The 23,276-nt window shown below is 45.3% G+C and overlaps 1 protein-coding gene across 2 annotated transcripts in view; it reads right to left on the reverse strand.

The window, feature by feature from the left end:
- Positions 1-22,197, reverse strand: part of nrg3 (neuregulin 3) — a 314,472-nt gene extending 292,275 nt beyond the window's left edge. For both annotated transcript variants that reach the window (XM_033012935.1, XM_033012934.1), the window contains exon 1: positions 21,158-22,197. In XM_033012935.1, coding sequence (XP_032868826.1) covers positions 21,158-21,854 — 697 coding nt within the window. In that variant the 5' untranslated portion in view covers positions 21,855-22,197. The remainder of the gene's footprint in view (positions 1-21,157) is intronic.
- Positions 22,198-23,276: the final 1,079 nt, after the last annotated feature.

The raw sequence follows: 23,276 nt of genomic DNA on the forward strand, positions 1-23,276 counted from the left end.
AGTTGTAAACATTGACCCAGAGCAGAAAGGAAGAAAGTTTTTAATTACTGGTCCCATTGCCACGTCCCAGACAGAATGTTTATTTAAAAGGCTTGTTGAAATTTATTGCCTGAATCGAAGTGTCAGGAGGGAGGAATTGGAGGGAGAGGGAGAGGGAGAGGGAGAGGGAGGGAGATAGAGGAGAGGGAGGGGGAGAAGGAGGGAGGGAGAGAGATAGAGGAAGAGGGAGAGGGAGAGAGAGAGGGAAAGAGATGGGAGAGTGTGGGAGAGAGAGAGAGAGAGGGAGAGAGAGCGAGAGAGGGAGGGAGAGGGGGAGAGAGAGAGGGAGGGAGAGGGGGAGAGGGGGTGAGGGAGGGAGAGAAGGATGTTTCCATTGGTGGGAGAGTCTAGGACCAGAGGTCATAGCCTCAGAATTAAAGGGCGCTCTTTTAGAATGGAGGCGATGAGGAACTTCTTTAGTCAGAGGGTAGTGAATCTGTGGAACTCATTGTCACAGAGTTGCTGTGGAGGCCAAGTCAGTGGATATTTTTAAGGTAGAGATAAACAAATTCTTCATTAGAACGGGTATCAAGGGTTATGGGGAGAAGGCAGGAAAATAGGATTAGGAGGCAGAGATCAGCCATGTTGGACTCGTTGGGCCGAATGGCCAAATCCTACTATAACTTGTGAACTTGTGAAAAACAACTAAAAATTTGATGTTCTGATGAATGGTCTCGACCTGAAACGTCACCTATTCCTTTTCTCCAGATATGCTGCGTGACCCATTGAGTTACAAACCCGCATTGTGTGTCTATTTTCAGTGTAAGCCAGCATCTGCAGTTCTTTCTTACATACAAATTTGAGCATTTGGCCCAATACCTCCTTAAAACATCTTGAGGTGTTTTACTAAGTTTGGGTTAATGCAAATGAAGAAGGTGTCACGACATCTGAAACGTCATCTATCTATGTTCTCCAGAGATGCTGCCTGACCCGTTGAGTTACTCCAGCACTTGTACAACATGTTACTGGCCCCAATGAATGTTAAAGTATGAAGATTAACGATCCGATGATCATGTACCGAGCCAAAATTACTCCTTACAATGCTGCCCAATTGAGCTGGAACACTGATGATTGAACAGGTTTCACAATCTTCAAAGGGTGACTGTAGAACTGACAAAGATGGAAAAAAATAGTATGAAGTACAGTCAAAATCAGTGCTTTGAAAAGCATATAAAAAGGAAGCAAATAGCAAAGGCAAAGAATCCCTTTGTGGCAATGGACAGTAGAATTATAATGGGGAACAAGGAAGTATTTGATTAAATATTTTGAATCTGTCTGAAAAACATATTATATTTACCTAAGTACAAGGGAAACAAGGGTCTAAAGAGATTGGGTAATTAATATCAGTAAAGAGAAAGTACTAGACAAATTACTAGGATTACATGACAAATTGTAAGTGTGAACACCAGGGAATTTATTCTCTGTTAGTAGTAGCAATAGTATTTTGCTCTTCAATGCTGCCAAAGTTACCTGTGGAGAGGTAACTCTGTGGGATAGTCCAGGACCAGAGGTCATAGCCTCAGAATTAAAGGACGTTTCTTTAGGAAGGAGATGAAGAGGGTGGTGAATCTGAGGAATTCATTGCCACAGAAGGCTGTGGAGGCCAACAGTGGATATTCTAGATTATGAATGAATGAATGAATGAATGAATGAATACGTTTATTGTCATTGCACAATACTGTGCAACGAAATTCCATTACATCTCCTCCGGTTAAAAAAATACAAACACGACAACCATTAACACATATGTACACTTATTAGTAAAAAATAAATAGGTATTTAAAAGAATTTAAAAGAATTTGGTGGCATTTCTTGGAATTACATTTTGCTTCCCCAGCATTCTTTGTTGGAATTTAGCTCTTTTATCGCACATGGGTAGAAAATATTCTTTGCCATGAATCGCCTCCCAGAGGGTAGCAGAGTAAAAAGGTGGTTGGCAGGGTGGGATGTGTCCTGCTTGATATTTGTGGCCCGGCCATTAATGCAGGTGTCAAGGGTTATGGGGAGAAAGCAGGAGAATGGGATTAGGAGATAGATCAGCCATGATTGAATGATGGAGTGGGCTTGATGGGCCAAATGGCCTAATTCTGACCCTATCATTTATGAATTTATGAACTATGCCCCCCGGATTATGAAAGCCCAAATTATGGACACCCCTACATATGAACAGGCATGCATGATATTATGGACACCCCTACATATGAACAGGCATGCATGATATTATTTAATTCAAAAGTTTGATTTGTGAAGTACAAAAGGCAAAATTAGTTTCCGCTCCTTCTCTTCACTTTTAGTTGTCATTGTTCTTTCTTGACATTCGGATGTGTTCTTGATGCCACCCATTACAATGTCTGGTTATCCAAGAGTGATAGTTACTGATTTTCTGACTCGGAGTCAAAAGAGACAAGAGTGTTTTATTGTCCTATGTCCCAAATATAAAACAATAAAATTCTTACTTGCAGCGGATAACGGAATATGTAAACATAGTACGCAGTAATTAATGTAGTAAATGAGATCAACAAAAAGTTCAGTGTATGTATACACACACACACACACACACATATATATACACACACACACACACACACATATATACACACACACACATATATATACACACATATATATATACACACATATATATATACACATATATCTCTATATATATACGCACATATATACACATACATATACACATATACACACACATATATATACGCATACATATATATACACATATACATACACATATATATACACGCATATGTATACACATATATATATACATATATATATACACTATATATATACATACATATATATATACACTATATATATACATATACATTTTATATATATATATATATACACGCACACACACACACACACACACACACACACACAAAACAAACAACAAATAATAGTGTACTTAAAGCATATAGATTTAAAGGCAAACTTGACTTATGATGCCTGTAAAAACAGAACCAGTTCACAACGTGGGGTGGTCCCCACTGAGCCTCGTGGTGCAGCAGAAGTACCTGGTGAGCTGCGGGCGGCCTGACGCCAACAGCAGGGCTGGCTCGTTCACCACGGCACCGGGAACCCGCCCGGAATCGTCCAAGACTCTTCTCCTGATCGACCCCAGAGACCGGGAACCGGTGAGGTGGGTGGAGGGAATCGGTAACGGCCCCGAACGCTGGAAAAAGGACCAGTTTCAAGATGGCGGCAGACGGAGGAGAGGATCGGTGCCGCCATGGCAACGGGCCTATAAGACCAAGGTGACTGCACTCTTAAGAACTTTGAAACTTTGTTGGCAACACAAAAGGTGGCGACTCTTTGTGTACTGTCTCGGTGAAGGCCACAGCCGCTGCATCTTCATATTGATCTATGATTGTGCCGAGATCTAGTATGATTTCATTTTATTGGAATTTGCCAGAGGCAATATTTCACTCTACCTAGGTACATGTGACATTAAAGTATCATTATTTACGGCAGGTTTAGCACAAGCAACCAAGAATGAATTTCTTGCCCCAAACCACATCATAAAACACAACCATTCCACCCCCTCGTCCCACTTCACACTTCATCACATTTTTTGTTTATCTGCCTGCCCACTCGCTGATTCCCATTCGGACCAGTAACCTCTCAAACTCAGCCAAACATAGAACGACCGACTCACAGAGTAACAAAGGAGGCGGGAAGAAAGTCACACAGACACAGGGAGAAAGTGCAAACTCCACACAGACAGATACCGAAGTAAGGACCGAACTGGGTCGTCTGGCACTGCGCTGCAGAAGCTCTGCCAGCTGCGCCACTGTGCTGCCAATGAGTAATTTTGAAATTACTCACTGTATGGAATGCCTCTACTTCCTTAGAAGGCTTAGGAAGTTCGGCATATCCCCAACAACTCCCACAGAAGCACCAAAAGCATTTTATCGGGATGCATCACAGCTTGGTTTGGGAGCAGCTCCATCCAAGACCGCAAGAAATTGTGGAGAATTATGGATTCAGCCCAGACCATCACATAAACCATTTGTGTTGAAGAAGGAACTGCAGATGCTGGAAAATCGAAGGTAGACAAAAGTGCGGGAGAAACTCAGCGGGTGCAGCAGCATCTATGGAGCGAAGGAAATTGGACACCTATTGAGTCTGAAGAAGGGTTTCAGCCCGAAACGTTGCCTATTTCCTTCGCTCCATAGATGCTGCCTCACCTGCTGAGTTTCTCCAGCACTTTTGTCTACCATCACATAAGCCAACCTTCTTTCCATTGATCCCATTTTAGCCTCAGCAAGGCCAGCAGCATAATCAAGGATGAGTTGTACCCTGGCCACTTCCTCTTCTCCCCTCGGGAAAAAAGTATAGGTGTGAAAACGCACACCTTCAGATTTAGCAACAGTTTCTTCCCAGCTGTTATCAGATAACTGAACCAACCAACTACAACTAGAGAGCAGTCCTGAACTACTATCTACCTCATTGGAGACCATAGGACTATCTGTGATCGGACTTTATTGGCTTTATCTTGTACTAAATGTTATTCCTTCATCATGTATCTGTACACTATGAATGGCTCGATTGTTATCCTGTACTGTCCTTCCGCTGACTGGTTAACACGTAACAAAAGCTTTTCACATTACCTCGGTACACGTAACAATAAACTAAACTGCATGCACACCTCTAAGACACTAACATACATTGAGAAAAGTGGTAGTCCTCATTCTGACCACTGGGAAATGCTTCTGTATACCTGTGGTGGAGCTGCCTAATGGCCCTGTCCCACTGTACAAGTTCATTCCAGGAGCTATTCCGAGTTTTAAAAAAAATCGTGGTAAGCACGTAGAATGAACGTAGCGGGTACGTCGCGGCTTGTAACGCTAACGGCAGGTACTCGTGAAGATTCGCTAACGGCAGGTAAGCTTGGGAAGACCGGTGAAGATTTTTCAACGTGTTGAAAAATGTCCACGAGAGCCCCGAGTACTTGCCCTGAATCTGCAAGTTCGAATCAGGGCAAACTCGGGAAGATCTTTTGAATGAACTCGTACAGTGGGACAGGGCTTTTGCTGCGCTTGCAGTGCCCGGGTTTGATCCCGACTACGGGTGCTGTCTGTACGGAGTTTGTACGTTATCCCGTGACCGTGTGGGTTTTTGTCGAGAACATCGGTTTCCTCCAACAATCCAAAGACGTACAGGTTTGTAAGTGAATTGGCTTGGGTTTGGTGTACTTGGCATGAGTGTAAATTGGCCCTAGTGTGCGTAAGATAATGTTGGCCGCTGGCCGGCGTGGATTCAGTGGGCCGAAGGGCCTGTTTCCGTGATGCATTGCTAAACTAAACCTTCTACATCCAAAAACGCAAGCATTCACCATGATCCTTAGGTTACTGTCACCCAACACAATCTATCATTTTCCTTTTATTCCACGGACTTCAATCCTGAACGTACTTACATAGCACTTACCGATACCTTTTGAAAAATACTTGACCACTGAACATCACAGGCATTTGATGCAGAAAATTCAATAGATTTACAATTCCCAAAGTAATTTCCGCTCAGCCAAGTTATAAAGAGCCAGCCATTATTCTGAGTTCATCATCTGGGTCTGGTACCTTACTAAAGCTGTACTGTAATGGGAGTGTTGGATTGGTCCCTATCTACCTCAGGGCAGAAGATCAAGCTGCAGGCCAGGCTTCCTGACATCAGCTGCAGGGAAAAATAAAGGATGCCGGAATGGGGATGCGGCAGTACAAATATATACTTTTCAGCAGAGCCATCATAGTTTGATGGAAATAAACTCATGTTTAGCAGCGAATTACCCGAGTGTGGAATTATCAGGGTGTGTAAATACAAGTGGCAGAGAGAGCTGCTGCTGCCTCACAGCGCCTGAGATCCGGGTTGGATCCTGACCTCAGGCGCTGTCTGTGTGGAGTTTGCACGTTTGCCCTATCACCACATGGGTTTTCTCCAGGTGCTCTGCTTTAATCCCACATCCCAACGACGTGCGCGTTTGTTGGTTCATTTGCCTCTGTAAATTGCCCCTAATGGGTGTAGGATAGAACAGGTATGAAGGGGTCATCAATGGTCAGCGTGGGCCCGGTGTGCTTGTTTCCACGCTGTATCTCTAAAAACTTTAAAAACTAAACAATAATCAGGAAGGTGCCACGCAAGGCACCTCTCTCAGGTCAGTTTCGATGAAAGGCCATCCACTCATAATATTAACTCAGTTATTCTCTCTCCACAGACGCTGCCTGATCAGATATATATTTCCACATTGTCTTTAGTTTCAGATTTCCAGCAGTGCTGTGTTCTGCTTCTCCGAGTCGCAACACGGTGATTTTTCTGCCATTATTCATCTCCCTCAATTTACACCCCCAAAGTACAACAACTAAGATTCAACAGAAGAGCCTTGTCTGAAGAAGTGTCTCGACCAGAAACGTCACCTATTCCTTCTCTCCTGGGATGCCGTCTGACCTGCTGACTTACTCCAGCTTTTTGTGTCTATCTTTGGTTTAAGCCAGCATTTGCAGTTCCTTCCAACATCACTATGATTCAACATGCAGTCATGTTGCTCTCTTAGGCAACACCAAAAGCAATGGCATCTTTTGGACGAACTGTCTCCAATTTATTGCACACATTCCTGCTTTTGCTCTCTGCAATTTAAAATATATATCTTCTCTTACTTTTGTCTATTCTGGGGAAGAGTCATTCACCTGAAGTGCTAACTCTTTTTTTCTTTCTGCATTCCTGCTGCCTCATTCAGTGAATACAATAAGACTGCTCAGTGGCGCAGCAGTAAGGTTGCTGCCATACAGCGAGTGCTTACACCGCCAGAGACCCGGGTTCGATCCCGACGACGGGTGCTGTCTGTACGGAGTTTGCACATTCTCCCCGTGATGACGTGGGTTTTCTCCGAGATCTTCGGTTTCCTCCCACACACCAAAGACGTACAGGTTTGGTGGTTAATTGGCTTGGTATAAATGTAAATTGTCCCTCGTGTGTGTGTGTGTGTGTAGGATAGTATTAATGTGTGAGGATCTCTGGCCGGTGCAGACTCGGTGGGCCGAAGGGCCTGTTTCCATGCTTTACCTCTAAACTAAACCAACTCTGTTAATCCAGCATGTTCGGTGCTGGACAGGTAGATTTTTCAGATTATCGGATGCTGCTCTGAATTGATACTTCAATACTCTTTTCATTCACTTTGTTTTTAAATGTTAATAAAATAAGAATAGGTTTTACAACAAACCTGGTGAGGTTCAAAGAAGCGTGAGAAATGGGACCGGGTAACGTTTCAGATCGTGCAAAACAGGGCTCTGGGGATGATAAAGGTAGTGTGGAAGCTGGAAACTGGGTGAGTTTAAGGAGTGTTTGAAAGGGTGTGTTAATGAGAGCACAGAATGGGGTCTCAGTATATCGGAGGGAGCAAGCGAACTAGGTCGCTAGGGTGTTGCAAGGAACAGAGGAACTAAGGCGCCGATATTTTAATAGAGCACAGAAATCAGAGCCCTGGTGTGTAAGAAGCAGCAGAGGAATCAGAACCCTGTTATCTTGCAGAGAGGGGATACAGGATCTAGGGGCCTGGTAGATTGGAGGAAAATAAAGGAACCAAGTGTTGGAGGGAGGGCAGGAACAAGGGTCCTCCTTCGATTGTTTTCTCTGGAGCGTCAGATGTTGAGGGGACTCTTGAAAGGTATATACAATGATGAGAGGCATAGATAGGGTAAACAGACAGAATCTTGTACCAAAGGCAGAAATGCCAAAGACTAAGAGTAACAGCTTTAAGATCAGAGGTGAAACGATGAACTATGTCAGGTAGTGCCTGTAATGCACTCGTGGTGGTGGAAGCAGATACGATAGTGGTGTTTAAGTGGCTTCTGGATAGGCACATGGATGGGCAGGGAATGGAGGAATATGGATCATGTGCAGGTGGATGGGAGTTGGTCATGGCACCATGTACAACATAGACCTTGTGGGCTGTAAGGCCAATTCCTTTATTGTCCTGTTCTATGTTAGAGAGAGTGTTGGGAACAAGGTCCTGATGTGTTAGAGGGACATTGGAACCAGACCCTGTATAGTGGAGGAAGTGTGAAAATCACTACCTGGTGAGGCAGATGCCGAACATTGAAATGTTTTAACAAACTGATACCTGATTATCAGAGTTTTACTCTATGTTTGTCATTTATTTTTGTTAGTCATTTGAGCCACACAAATTGAATCACCATATGAGTGACATAATATTGGATGCAATGAATCAGGTTTGGCTCAATGAGGTTGGGAATAAACAAGACGTATTTGAATTGGCAAGCTAAAACATAGCGGTGTTTTATAAATAGACTCACAAGGTGTGGGTGTTAGCAGCGATGCTATCATCAAGTCCCATCCTTGGAGAAGGTGTCGGTGAACTCCCCTCCCAAACAACTGTGACAGGCCTGATGAAGATCCTACTGCAATGTTGCTGGCTGTATGTTCAGTCCCCATCAGCAGAGAGGAAAGACAGTATATTTCCAAAGCAGTACGATGAGCGACTTGGAGGGGAACCCACTCACGGAGATGCTTCCATCTGCCTGCAGTACTCATCTTTCTAATGTGACAGGGGATGTGGGTTTGCGAGATGCTGCCAAACATGGCTTGGTGAGTGAGTGCAGTGTTGTTTTGTAGGTGGTACACACCGTGTTCCAAAAGTCAACAGCTTTGACCTGGATGGCGTTGCACTTCTTTGATGTAGGAGATGACTCATCCAACCAAGGGAGCAATGTTTTATCATGGTTCTGTTACGTCCTGCAGTTGAATGAAAGGTTCAGACTTTATAGATGAATCACTAGGCCCAGGAAAGTCAGTGTTTAACTTACTCTTGTTAACGTTTATATTGCTGATATAGTTCAGGATACTGTTGACAGTAATCCTCTACAATACTGATGGTGGGGGACTCAGTGATGGAACGTCACTCAATGTCAAGTGGACTGTTTAGAGTTTGATCATTGCCTTGAATGGGTGCCCATGCCTGACTGGTACCCAGGATTTGGAGATACAAGGAATTGCAGATGCTGGAATCTTCAGCAAAACACAAAGTGTCGGAGTAACAGCAGGTCAGGCAGCATCTATAGAGGGAATGGAAAACACAAAATGTCGGAGGGAACTTGCCATGCTCCATCCCACCCCCACCTCTAATTTCCAGCTTCCACCCACCACAATCCATCTGAAGAAGGGTCTCAACATGAAACATCAACTATCCATTCCCTTGTCAGATACTGCCTGATCTGCAAAGTTCCTCAAGCACTTTGTGTCATCCAGGACTTCTGCATGCAGGCATGTACTGCTTTATAACCTGAAGAATTGTGAATGAAATTGAACGTTATGGAATCATCAAGAAACATTTAATCGATCATCTTGAGGATCATTGATGAAACAGCAGAAGATGGTTGGGCCTAGGATACTGCCTTGAGGAATGTGCAATGACATTGGGGCTAAGATAATTCAAATCCAGAAGCTGCAACCATTATTCTCTATACAAGGTATGATTTCAACCCAAGGAGAGTTTTCCCCTTGATATCTATTCTCCAGTTTCATTAGGACTTCTTGAGGAACCACGGATTTCACTCCTTTTCTTTGTGTCTTGATCAAGGTTGTGATAAAATCTGCTCCTGGAGAATCCATTACGAGCTCCGTGTGGAGATTATCAGCAGCTATCAGCAGCTATCAGCAACGTCTTCCCATTGCTTTGTCAATAATTGAGAGAGGTTGGTGGAGATAATAATGAGCTGATGGGATTTGTCTTGCTTGTGAACAGGATAAATCTGGTCAGTTTTTCCACACTATCAGACGGACGACTGTTGCAATCGTACTGCAACAGTTTGGCCAGAATCAGCTCAGGTTCTGGAGACAAGGTTTTAATGCAGCAACAGAAATATAGCTTACATGCACCGCCTAAAAACACTGATCTCCGCTGTTTATTGATGTCATGTAGTGTGAAACAAATGGACTAAAGACTGGATTCAGTGATGGTGGTGACCCGAGGACGTCACGATCGATCTCTCAGTGCCTCTGGCTAAAGATGGTTGCAAATATTTCAGCCTTAAAGGGCCTTTCCCACTTGGCCGTCATTTGCACGTAATTTATGCGACATCATTTACGCGTCACGACGCATGACGGGCGCGTCGTGACACGCACGTGATGCGCGCATGGTGCGCGATGACATAGGCAGTGACGCGCGGCATTGCAGGATTTCGTGATGTACAAAATCTTCGCGCGCCATCTGCGTGACGCACAAATAACGGCCAAGTGGGACAGGCCCTTTAATTTTCACACTCACAAGCTGGACACGATCATCAGTGAAGAGTGGAGAGAATCACCTCCCATTAGCTCGAAACAAAGAACTGCAGATGTTGGTTAACAAACAATAGGACACAAAATGCTGGACTAATTCAGCAGGTCAGGTAACATCTCCGCAGAACATGGAAAGATGACGTTTATGTGACTGACGTCTGAAGGATCTCGACCCGAAACGTCACCTATCCATATTCTCCAGTGATGCCGCCAGACCTGCTGAGTTACTCCAGCACTTTGTGTCCTTTTGTGCATCTCTCATTATCTGTTTAATTGCTCATTAACGTCCATGCATCGAGATGGAAAAACTGCAGAGCTTTGATCTGATCCGTTAGCTATAGGGTCACTTAGTTCTGCCTGTTTTTGCTGCTTATCCCAGAAGTCCCATGTTGCAGCAGCACAAGATAGGTCATTCATGTTCAGGCAGCTTTGGTGAGGCTTTCAACACATTCATCCACACTCATTTGGGAGGCACTGTGGCACATTGGTTACAGGTGTACAGTGAGAACATACTGACTGGTTGCGTCACAGCCTGGTTTGGCCCAAGAATGAAGGAGATTACAAAAAGTGGTGAACACTGCCCGGTCCACCTTGGCTACTCACCTCCCTACCATCGAAGGGATCTACAAGTAGTGCTGTCTCAAAAAGGTAGCCAGTATCATCAACGACCCACACCATCCTGGCCATGCTCTCTTTTCACTCCTGTCATCTGGAAGAAGGAATAGCCTTCATCTCAATATTGTCTCTACCAGGGTTTGGTCCTGACCACGGGTGATGTCTGCACAGAGTTTGTACGTTCTCCCTGCAACCACATGGGTTTTCTCCAGGTGCTCCGGTTTCCTTCCACACTCCAAAGATGTACAGGTTTTTTTGCTTCATTGGCTTAGGTAAGGTGTAAACTTTGTCCTTGTGTGTGTAGGTTTGTGTACAGGGTGATCGCTGGTCGGCATGGACTCGGTGGGCCAAAGGGTCTGTTTCTGCACTGTATCTCTAAAGTATAAAACTATGATTCTGCCTCTTGGTGAATAATAATGGGAGAGTGATGTGTGGTACAGATTGTAGTGGAATAGATTTCACAGCACCTTACAGATACATTCTGAACAACTAGATTAGATTTGTCCAACCCATGTAATAGAAACATAGAATACAGGTGCAGGAGTAGGCCAATCATCCCTTTGAGCCAGCACCAGCATTCAATATGATAATGGCTAATCATCCAAAATCAGTACCCCATTCCTGCTTTCTCCCCATATCCCTTCATTCCAATAACCCTAAGAGCTATATCTAACTCTCTCTTGAAAACATCCAGTGAATTGTCCTCCTCTGCCTTCTGTGGCAGAGAATTCCACAGATCCACAACTCTCTGGGTGAAAAGGTTTTTCCTTGTCTCAGTCCTAAATGGCCTCCCACTTAGTCTTAAACTGTGACCCGCTGGTTCTGGATTCCCCCAACATCGGATTTTTTTTCCTGCATCCAGCCTGTCCAACCCATTAAGAATTTCCTTAAGAATGATTACATTGAATGGCGGTGCTGGCTCGGAGGGCCAAATGGCCTACTCCTGTACCTATTGTCTATTGTCTATTGTTTAATTTAAGCATCATCATCAACAACGACCCACGCCACACTGGCCACACTCTCTTTTCACTCCTGTCATCTGGAAGAAGGAATAGCCTTCATCTCAATATTGTCTCAAAACAATAACATCCAGGTTCAGGAACAGCTTCTTCCCAACAACCATCAGCTTACTGAAGATTTCGAACACCAACTAAACTCCGAAGTAAGGAATGCCTGGGTTGCACTCAGGACTTTGGGTCTTTGTTTTGTTTTTGCACTATATTGGATTATTGAGCGTTTTATTTCTTTATTATCTATTGAGTACATTCTTAACCAACCCATTGTGCTGCTGCAAGTAATAATTCCATTGTTCCATTCCAGCACATATGGCAATAAAACACCGTTGACTCTTGAAAGGATTTTGTAATACAGATCAATGTCGTTTTCAGCAGCATGTACAAGAACACACACACATTTATAATTTCTAGGAGCAGATTTAAGGCAGGAATATGCTAGCCCTGAACTCTCCCCATTTCATTTTGAAAAGTCTAAGGAAGAGTCTCGACCCGAAGCGTCACCTATTCCTTCGCTCCATAGATGCTGCCTCACCCGCTGAGTTCCTCCAGCACTTTTGTCTACCTTCGATTTTTCCAGCATCTGCAGTTCTTTCTTAAACTATTAATCATTTTGAAAAGGCTCCCTCCCATAAGGTCATAAATGATAGTCTTGCAGAACTAGGCCAATTGGCCCATCAAGTCTACTCCATCAATTAATCATGGGTGATCTATCTTTCCCTTTCAACCCCATTCTCCTGCCTTTCCCCCCCATAACCCCTGACACCTGTATGTCCCAATGAACAACTACCACTTCACTCACTTATCACAAAATATATTCTGCCCGCTGTTTATTTTCTATCAAAATTAATGTGCTCACATTTCCTCCCATTACGTCTGATCTTCCATGTTTCTGGTCCATTCACTTGGCCTATCTTCAATCCGCCAATGTTGTAAGAGGAGCCAGTTCGTGGAAACCACTCCTGTACATAGAGCGCGCGGACCGACCGGACTTTGGACTTTGAATAACGGCGCCCAAATGGCGGCGCCTGCAGGTGTAATATATGCAAAAAGAATTTCACCGTGCAGTCGCATACGTGATAAATAAAGCACGTTTGAATCATTGATCCTTTGAATCATTCCTGCATGCTCTTTGCAACCTGCAGGATGGGCTTCAGCTGAGTGAGGATAGCCAGGATAATCAGCGAGACCTTCCCCTTGGAGGCCTATGATTGGATGCCTTGGGCTCTACAGTCCATGCGAAGGCTTCCCAGTGCAGCTCCATTGTGAGTGCAACACCAACGCAGCAGTCCCTCTGGTGGGAAGCGACCCATCCAGGCGTGATGAAGTTGTTGGACTCCATAAAGCTACGACTCTGTGCTTGCGACTGTGTTCCCCTGATCGTAAGATCATATGATAGGGGCAGAAATAGGCCGTTCGGCCCATCAAGTCTACTCTGCCATTCAATCATGGCTGACCTAACTCTCCCTCCGAACCACATTCTCCTGCCTTATCCCCATAACCTCTGACACCCATCCTAATCAAGGATCTATCTATCTCTGCCTTAAATATATCCACTGACTTGGCCTCCACAGCCTCCTGTGGCACAGAATTCCACAGATTCACCACCCCGATGACTGGCTGAACAATAGGGCAGCTCACCCCATTTATACAGCAGCCTTAAGATGCACTGAGGGGAACTTTTCAAGGTAGATTGGGCTGCGTGCACCTTGGCTGCATATGAATCTGGGGCATTGTATCATTCTCAATTCCCAAATGTGCTCCTGATTTGATACAACTGAGTGGTTTGCTTGGGCATTTCGGAGGGCAGTTAACCTTTATGTCAGTAGTCATATTTAGGTTGGTAAAGGCTGACAGAATACATTCACTGAAAGAAACCACTGAACCAGATCTATTTTACATGTGATGACCGACTGCTCATAGAACTGATAATAGCTTTCTTTGAAAAAAAAAAATCTAGATTAATTAATTAACTGGAGATAAATTCTCCAGATACCACAGATGGATTTGAACTAATGTCTCTAGATTGTTGGTTCAGGTCTCTCGATTATTACTCTAGTAATTTAACCACCGTGCTGTAATTCCCAGAACTGCGAGCAGCAGCACCAGTGTCCGACTCATTTAAGGTTTAAAAGATATACATGGAAGGAATAGATAAAGGAACCAAGTGCATCGTATCCAAGTTTGCTGCTATGTCTCAGAGCTGGGCATGGAAGTTAAAATGTGAATCAATAAGATCTATAAAGACACATATGCACGGACGGGTAGGGCCAAGTCAATGGATATTTGTAAGGCAGAGATAAATAGATTCTTGATTAGTACGGGTGTCAGGGGTTGTGGGGATAAGGTTGGAGAATGGGATTAGGAGGGAGAGATAGATCAGCCATGATTGAATGGCGGAGTAGACTCGATCGGCCGAATTCTGCTCTGATCACTTGAACTTATGAGGTATATGCAGTATAATAAAGAAAGGGGAGGTTAATATTATTTTTTGGAAAAAGAATATGAAAAGAAACTAGATTTGCTGAGGTGATATGCTCGAGACGATTAACTTGCCGGTTCATGAAACAGACAAAATAAACACACACGGGTTTAGCAAGCAATTAGAAAACAAATGTCATCTCTGTATATTATTTCAGAGGATGGGAGATAAAATTACGGAAGTCTTGCTGGAATTATATAATGTATTGGTGAGTCAACACCTGTGCTCTGTACTGTTCTAGTCTCCTTACCTAATGAAGGCGAGGCATGCTGTTCAGACAGTTCAGCAAAGGTTCATTATACAGATTTATGAGATGGTGGGGACCGGTTGTCATAAAAAAAACACATTAAATCCTTCAGGCGATGGACGGGTCGGTGCTAGAAGCGAGCGTCCGTAGGCTTAAGCACCCAGAGGTAAGGGATGTGGAATAAATGGTCATATTTATCACCGAGATGCAGAAATGTCTTCGTAGAGGATTGTAAATCGATGAAATACTCTTTTTCAGAGACTGAGAAGACTCAGTCATTGAGTATATTCGAAGCCCTCAGCCGCTTTCCCCCCACCCTCCCCTTCCCCTCCACCCACCCTCTGGTTCTGCATTGCTTTCCCCTTCTTACTAGATTCCATTCTTTGCATCCTATAGTCTTCTGCACCTATCCCCTGCCACCGGGGTTACTATCAACGCTCCCCCTCCTGCCTCATCTACCAATCAACCCCTCCTCACCCGGGATCCACCCCATCACTTGCCAGCTCTTATCCCACTCTGTCTCCTCACCTCTCTCCACCAGCTGCCTCCTCTCCACTCTACCAGCCTGAAGACGGGTCCCAACCCACAATATTGCCGTTTGTCCACTTCCCTCCATAGACGCTGCCTGACCCACTCAGTTTGTCTGGCAGTTTGTTCTTTGTGCTTGGGAACTCAGCAGATTAAAGATTGAATGGAAAATTGGAATTCAGCCAAGATCTAGGACTGTGCATCCTAACTTGTGTTGTTCACCGTGTACACAGACCTACATTAGCCCGAGCTTCTAGCTTTTAAAATAGTAACTCTTATTTTCAACCCCTACCATGATATTGCCCCTACTTTCATCTGCACTCCCTTCCAGTATGATGTCCCTCCAATATAACTGAGTTTTTCTGATCACTGCTGCTTACTCTCTCTATTACTTATTTCGCTTCAGCTGTCCTGGCAGGCATCAAGCTCTGAAATTGCCTTCCTGAACCTTACCACCTCTCTGCATCTTATTTAACGTAGTCCTAAATATCCGGCTCAGTCATTTTCTCTAAATGCCTCCCCGTATGCTTTGAGCCAAATCATGTGTATAATGCTCCATTCAACTGCTTTGGTTTAGCTTAAGCCATTACAAGCTGGCACTGTGACATCGCTACTAGAGCTCCCACCTCACAACTCCAGTAACCTAAGTTCGATCCTGACCTTGGGCTCTGTCTGGGTCGAGTTTGCACATTCTCCCTGTAAATGCATGGATGCCTTCCTTGTGCTCCCATTTCCTCCCACATCCCAAAGACATGCACATCAGGAGGTTAATTGACCAATGTAAATTACCCCTGTATGTAGGCGAGTGGTAGAAGCTGGGGGGTATTAGGTTGAAATGAAGAGAGAATAAAAGGGATTAGTGTAGGACTAGCATTGGCAAGGACCCGATGGGCCAAATGGTCAGTTTCCATGCTAAATGGCCCCATAACAAAATAATTAAGATATACACAATGATAGAATACATTTTGATGTGTAGAGGCTTAGATTCAGCACAGATAGAGCAAATTAAGCTATATGCACTGGCTTTGAATAATTCTTTTAATATATAAGGTTACACGCAGAGTTAAAATATCAGGTCAATGACCTTATGTGAAATTAAAGATCACAGAACTGAAACAATCGCTCAGATATTGCCTTGTTTGCTTATTATTTCCAGGTAAGTCTGTCTCTACATATTTCAGGATCATAGCCTTTTCCTTTATTAGGGATAGGAACAGTATCCACGTACACAAAGATTTAAAGTCATTTTTGATGCACACAGATCAAATCAGTCTCAAAATGCAAGGAAAAAGTCCAAGCAGAGACAACGTCAGTCTTGACAATATCAGTCAGTATGTAATGATAGAATCAATCCACTATGCACAGGGATGTAAACATTCTTGATACCTATCAGGGGGGGATCAGTTTTGTTGTATGGTATAGTCTCCATGTACACAGGGCAAGAATCATATCATTCTTGATGTACACAGCGACAAACACCACCATACGATCACTCAAAATGCACAGATACAGCATCTATCCTAATGTGCTTATCGAAGCAACCTCAGTAGGCATGAGAAGAGAAGTCTTGATATATACAGCAATTGAATTAATTTCAATAAATATGGCAGCAATATCAAACTTCATATACAGGGTCAGTCTCAACGTACACAGTGACAGGATCAGTTGCGATATACACAGAGATAAAATCAATCCCCATGTGTGCAGGGTTAAAACACACTCAATGCACAGAGCAATGCAGCCAGTCTCGAATCATATTGATTTAGAACAAGGATTCATGTATTCTGTCTTTATGATCCCTATCAAAACTCAGTTTCATGGTCAACTCCTCAACCCTGTCACAGGTCGCTGTCAGAAACCCGAGCTGAGAGCTCATAACCTTGCCATTTTTGGGTCGCTTTGAGTTTTGGAATGCATATCCATGCCTTTACACATTCGGTACATCTGCAGTTCCTTTCTACACCCGTCTGTCTCCACTCCTGGCTCTGGTGGAATCCACCTCGGTGTCAGATCATTTGTTACTGAGATCTGCCTTCACCTCTTTGTTTAAGACAGAACTGCAGGTGCTGGTTCAAATCAAAGGTAGACACAAAATGCTGGAGTAACTCAGCAGGTGAGGCAGCACCTCTGGAGAGAATGAATGGGCGAAATTTCGGGTCTCGACCCGAAACGTCGCCCATTCCTTCTCTCCAGAGATGCTGCCTCACCCGCTGAGTTACTCCAGCATTTTGTGTCTACCTTCACATCTTTGTTCTTCCCTGGAGCGGTCAACACCAGACCTTACCTCCCTCGATCTACCCTGTGCAAGCACAAGGTCGACCAAGACTGTTGCCGATGCAGTGTTATTTTCTCACATGGACTCATTGAAAAATAGATGCTGGAGTAGGCCATTCAGCCTCTGTTCATTGTTGTGCATTGATTCCCAGATAAGCAATTCTAATCCTTCCTTGCCAATCCCTCCAATAACTTCCTGTGTTTATACAGCGACGAGGCATAGTAACATGTTTCAAGACTCTTTGCGAGAGCATTATCAGCAAAAGCATCATCCCTCCATCTAAACTAGTCCAAGATCTCTGCATTTCTCCAATTCTAGCTTCCAGCCCTTTCCCAAATTTAACCAATAATCCAGACCACCTTCCGACTCCTTAATCCCCAGTGTCTCCAAAAATCTCCCACCTTTCCCAACTCCTTAAATTTACCTTGTTGATCATTTCCAATAAACTGTTCTAATGTCTCCATATGGCTTTGTCAGCTTTTGCTGATAATGCTCTCGCAAAGAGTCTTGAAACATGTTACTATGCCTCGTCGCTGTATAAACACAGGAAGTTATTGATGAAGTTCCATGAATAATGTCATTGATTATGTTCAAAACACAACTCAATAGATTTCTGGATAGCAAAGGAATTGAGGGATGTGTAGAGAGAATAGGTATCGAGGGAGAAGTTGAGCCACGATCTTGTTGAACGTTGCAGCAGATTTGAGGAGCTGCCTGTCCCAACCTTGCTCACATTCTCCTCTATAAACCCAGGGTCACTAATTGGAAGAAGAAGCACCTTATATTTTGCCTGGGCAACTTACAACCCAGCGATATGATTATTGATTTCTCTAACTCCAAGTAACCCTTGCATCCCCCCTCTCCCCATCCCTCCCCCACCCCAGTCGTTGTACTCCTTTACAAAGTCTTCTTGTTGAGTCTCATTGTAACTTTTCACCAAGCCCACAGCCAACATTGGCCTTTTTCCTTTCATCTTTTATCATTTTTACTTTACTGCATACACCTTTCATTCATTTGTTCTACATCTCTCTATATCACCATATATATATCTCTCTTCTCCCTTTCCCCTGACTCTAAGTCTGAAGGGTCTCAAGCTGAAACGTCACCAATTCCCTTTCTCCAGAGACGCTGTCTGACCCACTGAGTAACTACAGCTTTTTGTACCTATCTTCGATTAAAACCACAAGATGTACAATTAGAGCATAGATTGACACACACGAAGAAAGGACCCATCTGTGCAACAGTAGAGAATACCCTCAAGTCTGCACAGAACCTGATCATGCACGCGTATAAAATTACCCTGATTGTGCACAATGACAGAACTTGTTTCTATATTTACAGGAATAGATGCAGCATTAGAATCAACCATCATATAGACATCATATAATCATGTCATATAGGCATGCTTAGAATCAGCCCTCATATACATGATCTTTGCAGCCTCCATGAATACAAAATTAGATTCAGCTTCCACATGGACAAGAACAGAACGCCCGGAAATGTAAAGTATAAAATCAGCCTGTGCAGGATTTAGACTCAGACTTTGAAATCAACAACAGAGATAGAATCAGGTGCATGTACACAGTTCTAAATTCAGCCATCATATAAACCAGGTTAGCATAGGCTGCATTACAATCAGCTTTGATATATGCAGTGTTAGAATGAGCCTCAACATACACTTGTTTTCCATATCAAAGTTAAAGTGAGCACAGCTATACACAAGGCTAGAAGGAGCAACTATATACACAGGCTTTAAAACCAGCTATTACATAAATAACATTAGAATCAATACCATCACACTGCAATAGAATTTGCTTTGATATGTACTGTATTCCAATGAGCCTCAATATTGACATGGTGGCAATCAAACACAAAGTTTTAAAATTAGACACACACATAGTTAGAATCAGCCTTAACATACAGTGTTTGCCCATGTATGTAGAATTAACGGTAGGCAAAAATGCTGGAGAAACTCAGCGGGTGAGGCAGCATCTATGGAGCGAAGGAAATAGGCAACGTTTCGGGCCGAAACCCTTCTTCAGACTCCACATGCACAGGGCTAGAATAGGCATAGTCAGAATCAGCAGTCCCATTTTACAGTTGGAAACAGCTAACATGTGTACAGCCGTACAATTCCCCTTGCATGCGTACAGTTGACACCAGGAAGGTTGACACCATGAAACGTTAACTCTGTTTCTTGGTCCCCACATGCTGCCTGACCTGCTAAGCGCTTCCTGCAGTTTCAGTTTTGAAGCCAGATTTCCACCGTCAACAGAGGAAGGCACAGAGAGTCATACCACAAATAGGTAGATCGTAATTATACCCTGTACACTGGATTAGTAATAGCTTCTATGTGTAGAGGAGCAATTCTGAAGCCACATGCTCAAGGCTTGATGTATCCCCATATATACAGGGCCAGAATTATTCTCTAAATAAACAGAATTAAAATTAACCTCTGAATACAGAGTTTATAGAATTATCCACTCAATGCCCTTAAACAAACAGGATGAGAATTATGGGCCACCTACACAAGGCCAGAATGGGGCCCCAAACAAAAGGGGCCCTCATATACACAGGGTGAGAAGTATACAGGGTTTGAACTATTAGCCACATCCACAGGATTGCATTCAGCTTCAATATCCACAGGGTGGTTCAGCCACCATAAACACAAAGCTGGAATCATTGCCCACATACACACAGTGAGAGCCATGCCCCTTACATACACTGGATTAGAATAACAATCATCGATATTTACAGTTGGAACCAATCTTATAGCAGAAGAGCAAATGCTGCTGTTCTTGGACATAAACATAACAGTCATCTTTTCTCATTGGAAGATAGAAACTGAAGAGTACACAGATATAATCCTGGTTGTAACTGGAGAGAAGATTAGTCAGCATGAATTTATTTACACATTGGAATGTTAAATGCATTATGAGTTTGCTGATGTTGATTGATAATTCCTGCACCTGAACAAGTGCAGTCTCTATAAGGATTGCATTAATTCCCTGGTCTACTGAAGCATGCAGAACACCCCTCCATTCACACACATGATACACACCCCCACACTCACACACACACATGATACACACCCCCACACGCATACACACGATACACACCCCCACTCACACACACACATCATGCACACCCCACCCCCATTCACACTCACACACAATACACACCCCCACTCACACACACACAGACACATCATACACACGCCCACTCACTCACACACACACACCCACTCACACTCACATACACACCTCCACTCCCACACACAGACACGTGCACAAACTCACTCCCGTGTAGAGCTACTCAGAGGAAATAGCACAGAGATGCACGGGCTCTCTCACACTCAGGCGAGTGTACAGTGACTTTTCTCACACACTTGCACACTCGCGGCGGGGGGGCATGCACACTGGTTGACAGAATGCACACTCGCTCACAGAATGCACACTCGGTCACACACGGGCAAGTGTAATAGTGACTTTTCTCACACACACACGCATTTGCACACTCGCGGGGGAGGGCATGTACACTCACTCACAGAATACACAGAATGCACACACCCACCTACTCCCTCGCTGTCCCTTTAGTCCCATAATAGAGGGGGGGGGGGGGGGAGAGTAATGAAACTGGTTACTTACGGAATTTGGGTCTGACGACGGAACGAGTGTCGGTGGTCGATGGCCCCGTTTTCGATAGTGTCCAGGACGGCGTGGAGTCGTGCAGGAAGAATTTGCTGGCAGAGGTAGAGTAGGGCAGCGTGTGCCAGGGCGTCCCGTGGGTGGCGGTGGGCGTGAGGCGGTAGGGCGACGTCCCGGGGCCACTGGAGGTGAGCGGGACCCCCGGCCTGGGGGTGGGGGTGGAGGGGCTTCGCAGGGCGGTGTTGGTGGTGGAGTGGACCGTGCCCTGTGTGACGAGTCTGGGGGTGACGGGCGAGGTCCCCCGGGTGCCGGGACCAAGAGGATTGACTGGGGGGTGGGTGGTGGTGGTGCTGGTGGTCGTATCTCGATTCTTCGGGACGGAGCTGGGCTTGGAGAGGAAGATGGGATCCTGCCCGACGCGGTTGGATTCCCGCTGGTCTGGCGGCACATACTCCTTGACCGAGCCCACCACAATCCACCTGAGCAGCATCAGGCTGAGCCCCAGCCCGATGAAGCCGATGAGAAGCGGGACGACGCACAACCAGGTCTGCTGGCGAGGCCAAACGATGCAGCCGCTGCAGTGGACTCCCCGGGACGGCGGCGAACCCTCCTGCTCCTCCCCGGGGTTTGAGCCTTCAGGGTCTGCAGAGACGACGGGGAAAACGGGTGGAGCTGCACAGATGCCTCCCTCATTCATCCTGTAGAGAATGCCGAGCTCGCCAGCCTCCACGCAGACATCAGGAACGCATTTGTCCAGGGTTTAGAGAGGCCGAAAAATCACACGGGGGCCAGTGCATCTGGAAGAAAAATCCTCCTCCCTCCCTCTGCCACCCCCCCCCCCCCCCCCTCTCTCTCTCTCCCGTCAGATGCAGGGTCCGGCGATGCTGGAATGGGCAGTCATCCGGCGGTATTGGAGAGGCGCTGAGTCAGCTGCTTCTCCACATTGCCTGCTTCCACCTTTTCTGTATTGCTGCTGCTGTTAGGTACTGGGTACCGGCCTCTCCTCTCCTCCTCCTCTCCTCTCTCCTCTCCTCTCCTCTCCTCTCTCCTCTCCTCTCTCCTCTCCTCTCTCCTCTCCCCTCCCCTCCTCCTCTCCTCTCCCCTCTCCTCTCCCCTCCTCTCTTCTCCTCTCCTCCTCCCCTCTCCTCTGCAAGGGCCACGGTTCACCTTCGAGCGCTGAGCTTCTCCAGGTGCCCGGCGTTTCTCGGCACTAGCACACGCTCATGCAGACAAACACTCACTCACACATACATATACATACACATGCACTCACACACGCACACACACAGGACCCGCTACTGCCGTATTTTCCTCTCTCCTCCCTCCCCCCCCTCCCCAGCCGGACCCCACAACCACCCGCTACCGGCCCGTCAGTAGCAGCAGAGCAGCATAATGCACCTGCTACTCTCAAGTCGCCATCCAACCCCGGCCCGGCACTTAAGGACACAAACCAATCGGCTTGATGTGAGGGAGGGAGGAATGCGGGCAACGGAACGGCTCCGCCACAACAGCCTGACATTGCATGTTGAAATCTAGCATCACCCCGCCCGCCGATGCTCACCGCCGGCAGCGAGAGAAAGGAGAGGGGAGAGGGGGTGGAAAAATTAAAAAGAAAGAGAGAGGATGGGGGAAAGAAAACGACTGGGTGAGCGGGCGGCTTTAGCGTGGAGAAATCATACAAAAAACTGCAGAAATGCCAGTCCAAGGAGAAATGCTTGCGCCCCTCCCAATAGCTAATGCAGAAATGGAGGTAGGTTCTCCCAGCATATGAATAAACGATTCTTCCCAAATTCCCCCCGGGAGCTCCAGGCCCATTCTATTCAGCTTTTATTTCTCCCCCGTGAGCCAGGAGATGTTAATCTGCAAGCCAGATGCATTTTCATAAAGTGATGGGCGAGAAGGTGGCTCGCTTTGTGGATGGGGGGTGGAATAGGGGGGCTGCCTGCCTCTGCACTCTTGGTAGAAGAAGCAGCGCTGAGTGAGACTGGGGAATGTCCCGGGGCCATGCTGTATATCCGCATCGAATCTCACACAGAGTCAAGGACAAGAAAAAAGGGAAGAAGGTATGTCGGGGGACGATCTCAGTCAGCAGCGCTGCCCGTGTGAAGCAGATCAGCCT

Source organism: Amblyraja radiata, chromosome 37, assembly GCF_010909765.2.
Source record: "Amblyraja radiata isolate CabotCenter1 chromosome 37, sAmbRad1.1.pri, whole genome shotgun sequence".
Lineage (NCBI taxonomy): Eukaryota > Metazoa > Chordata > Chondrichthyes > Rajiformes > Rajidae > Amblyraja > Amblyraja radiata.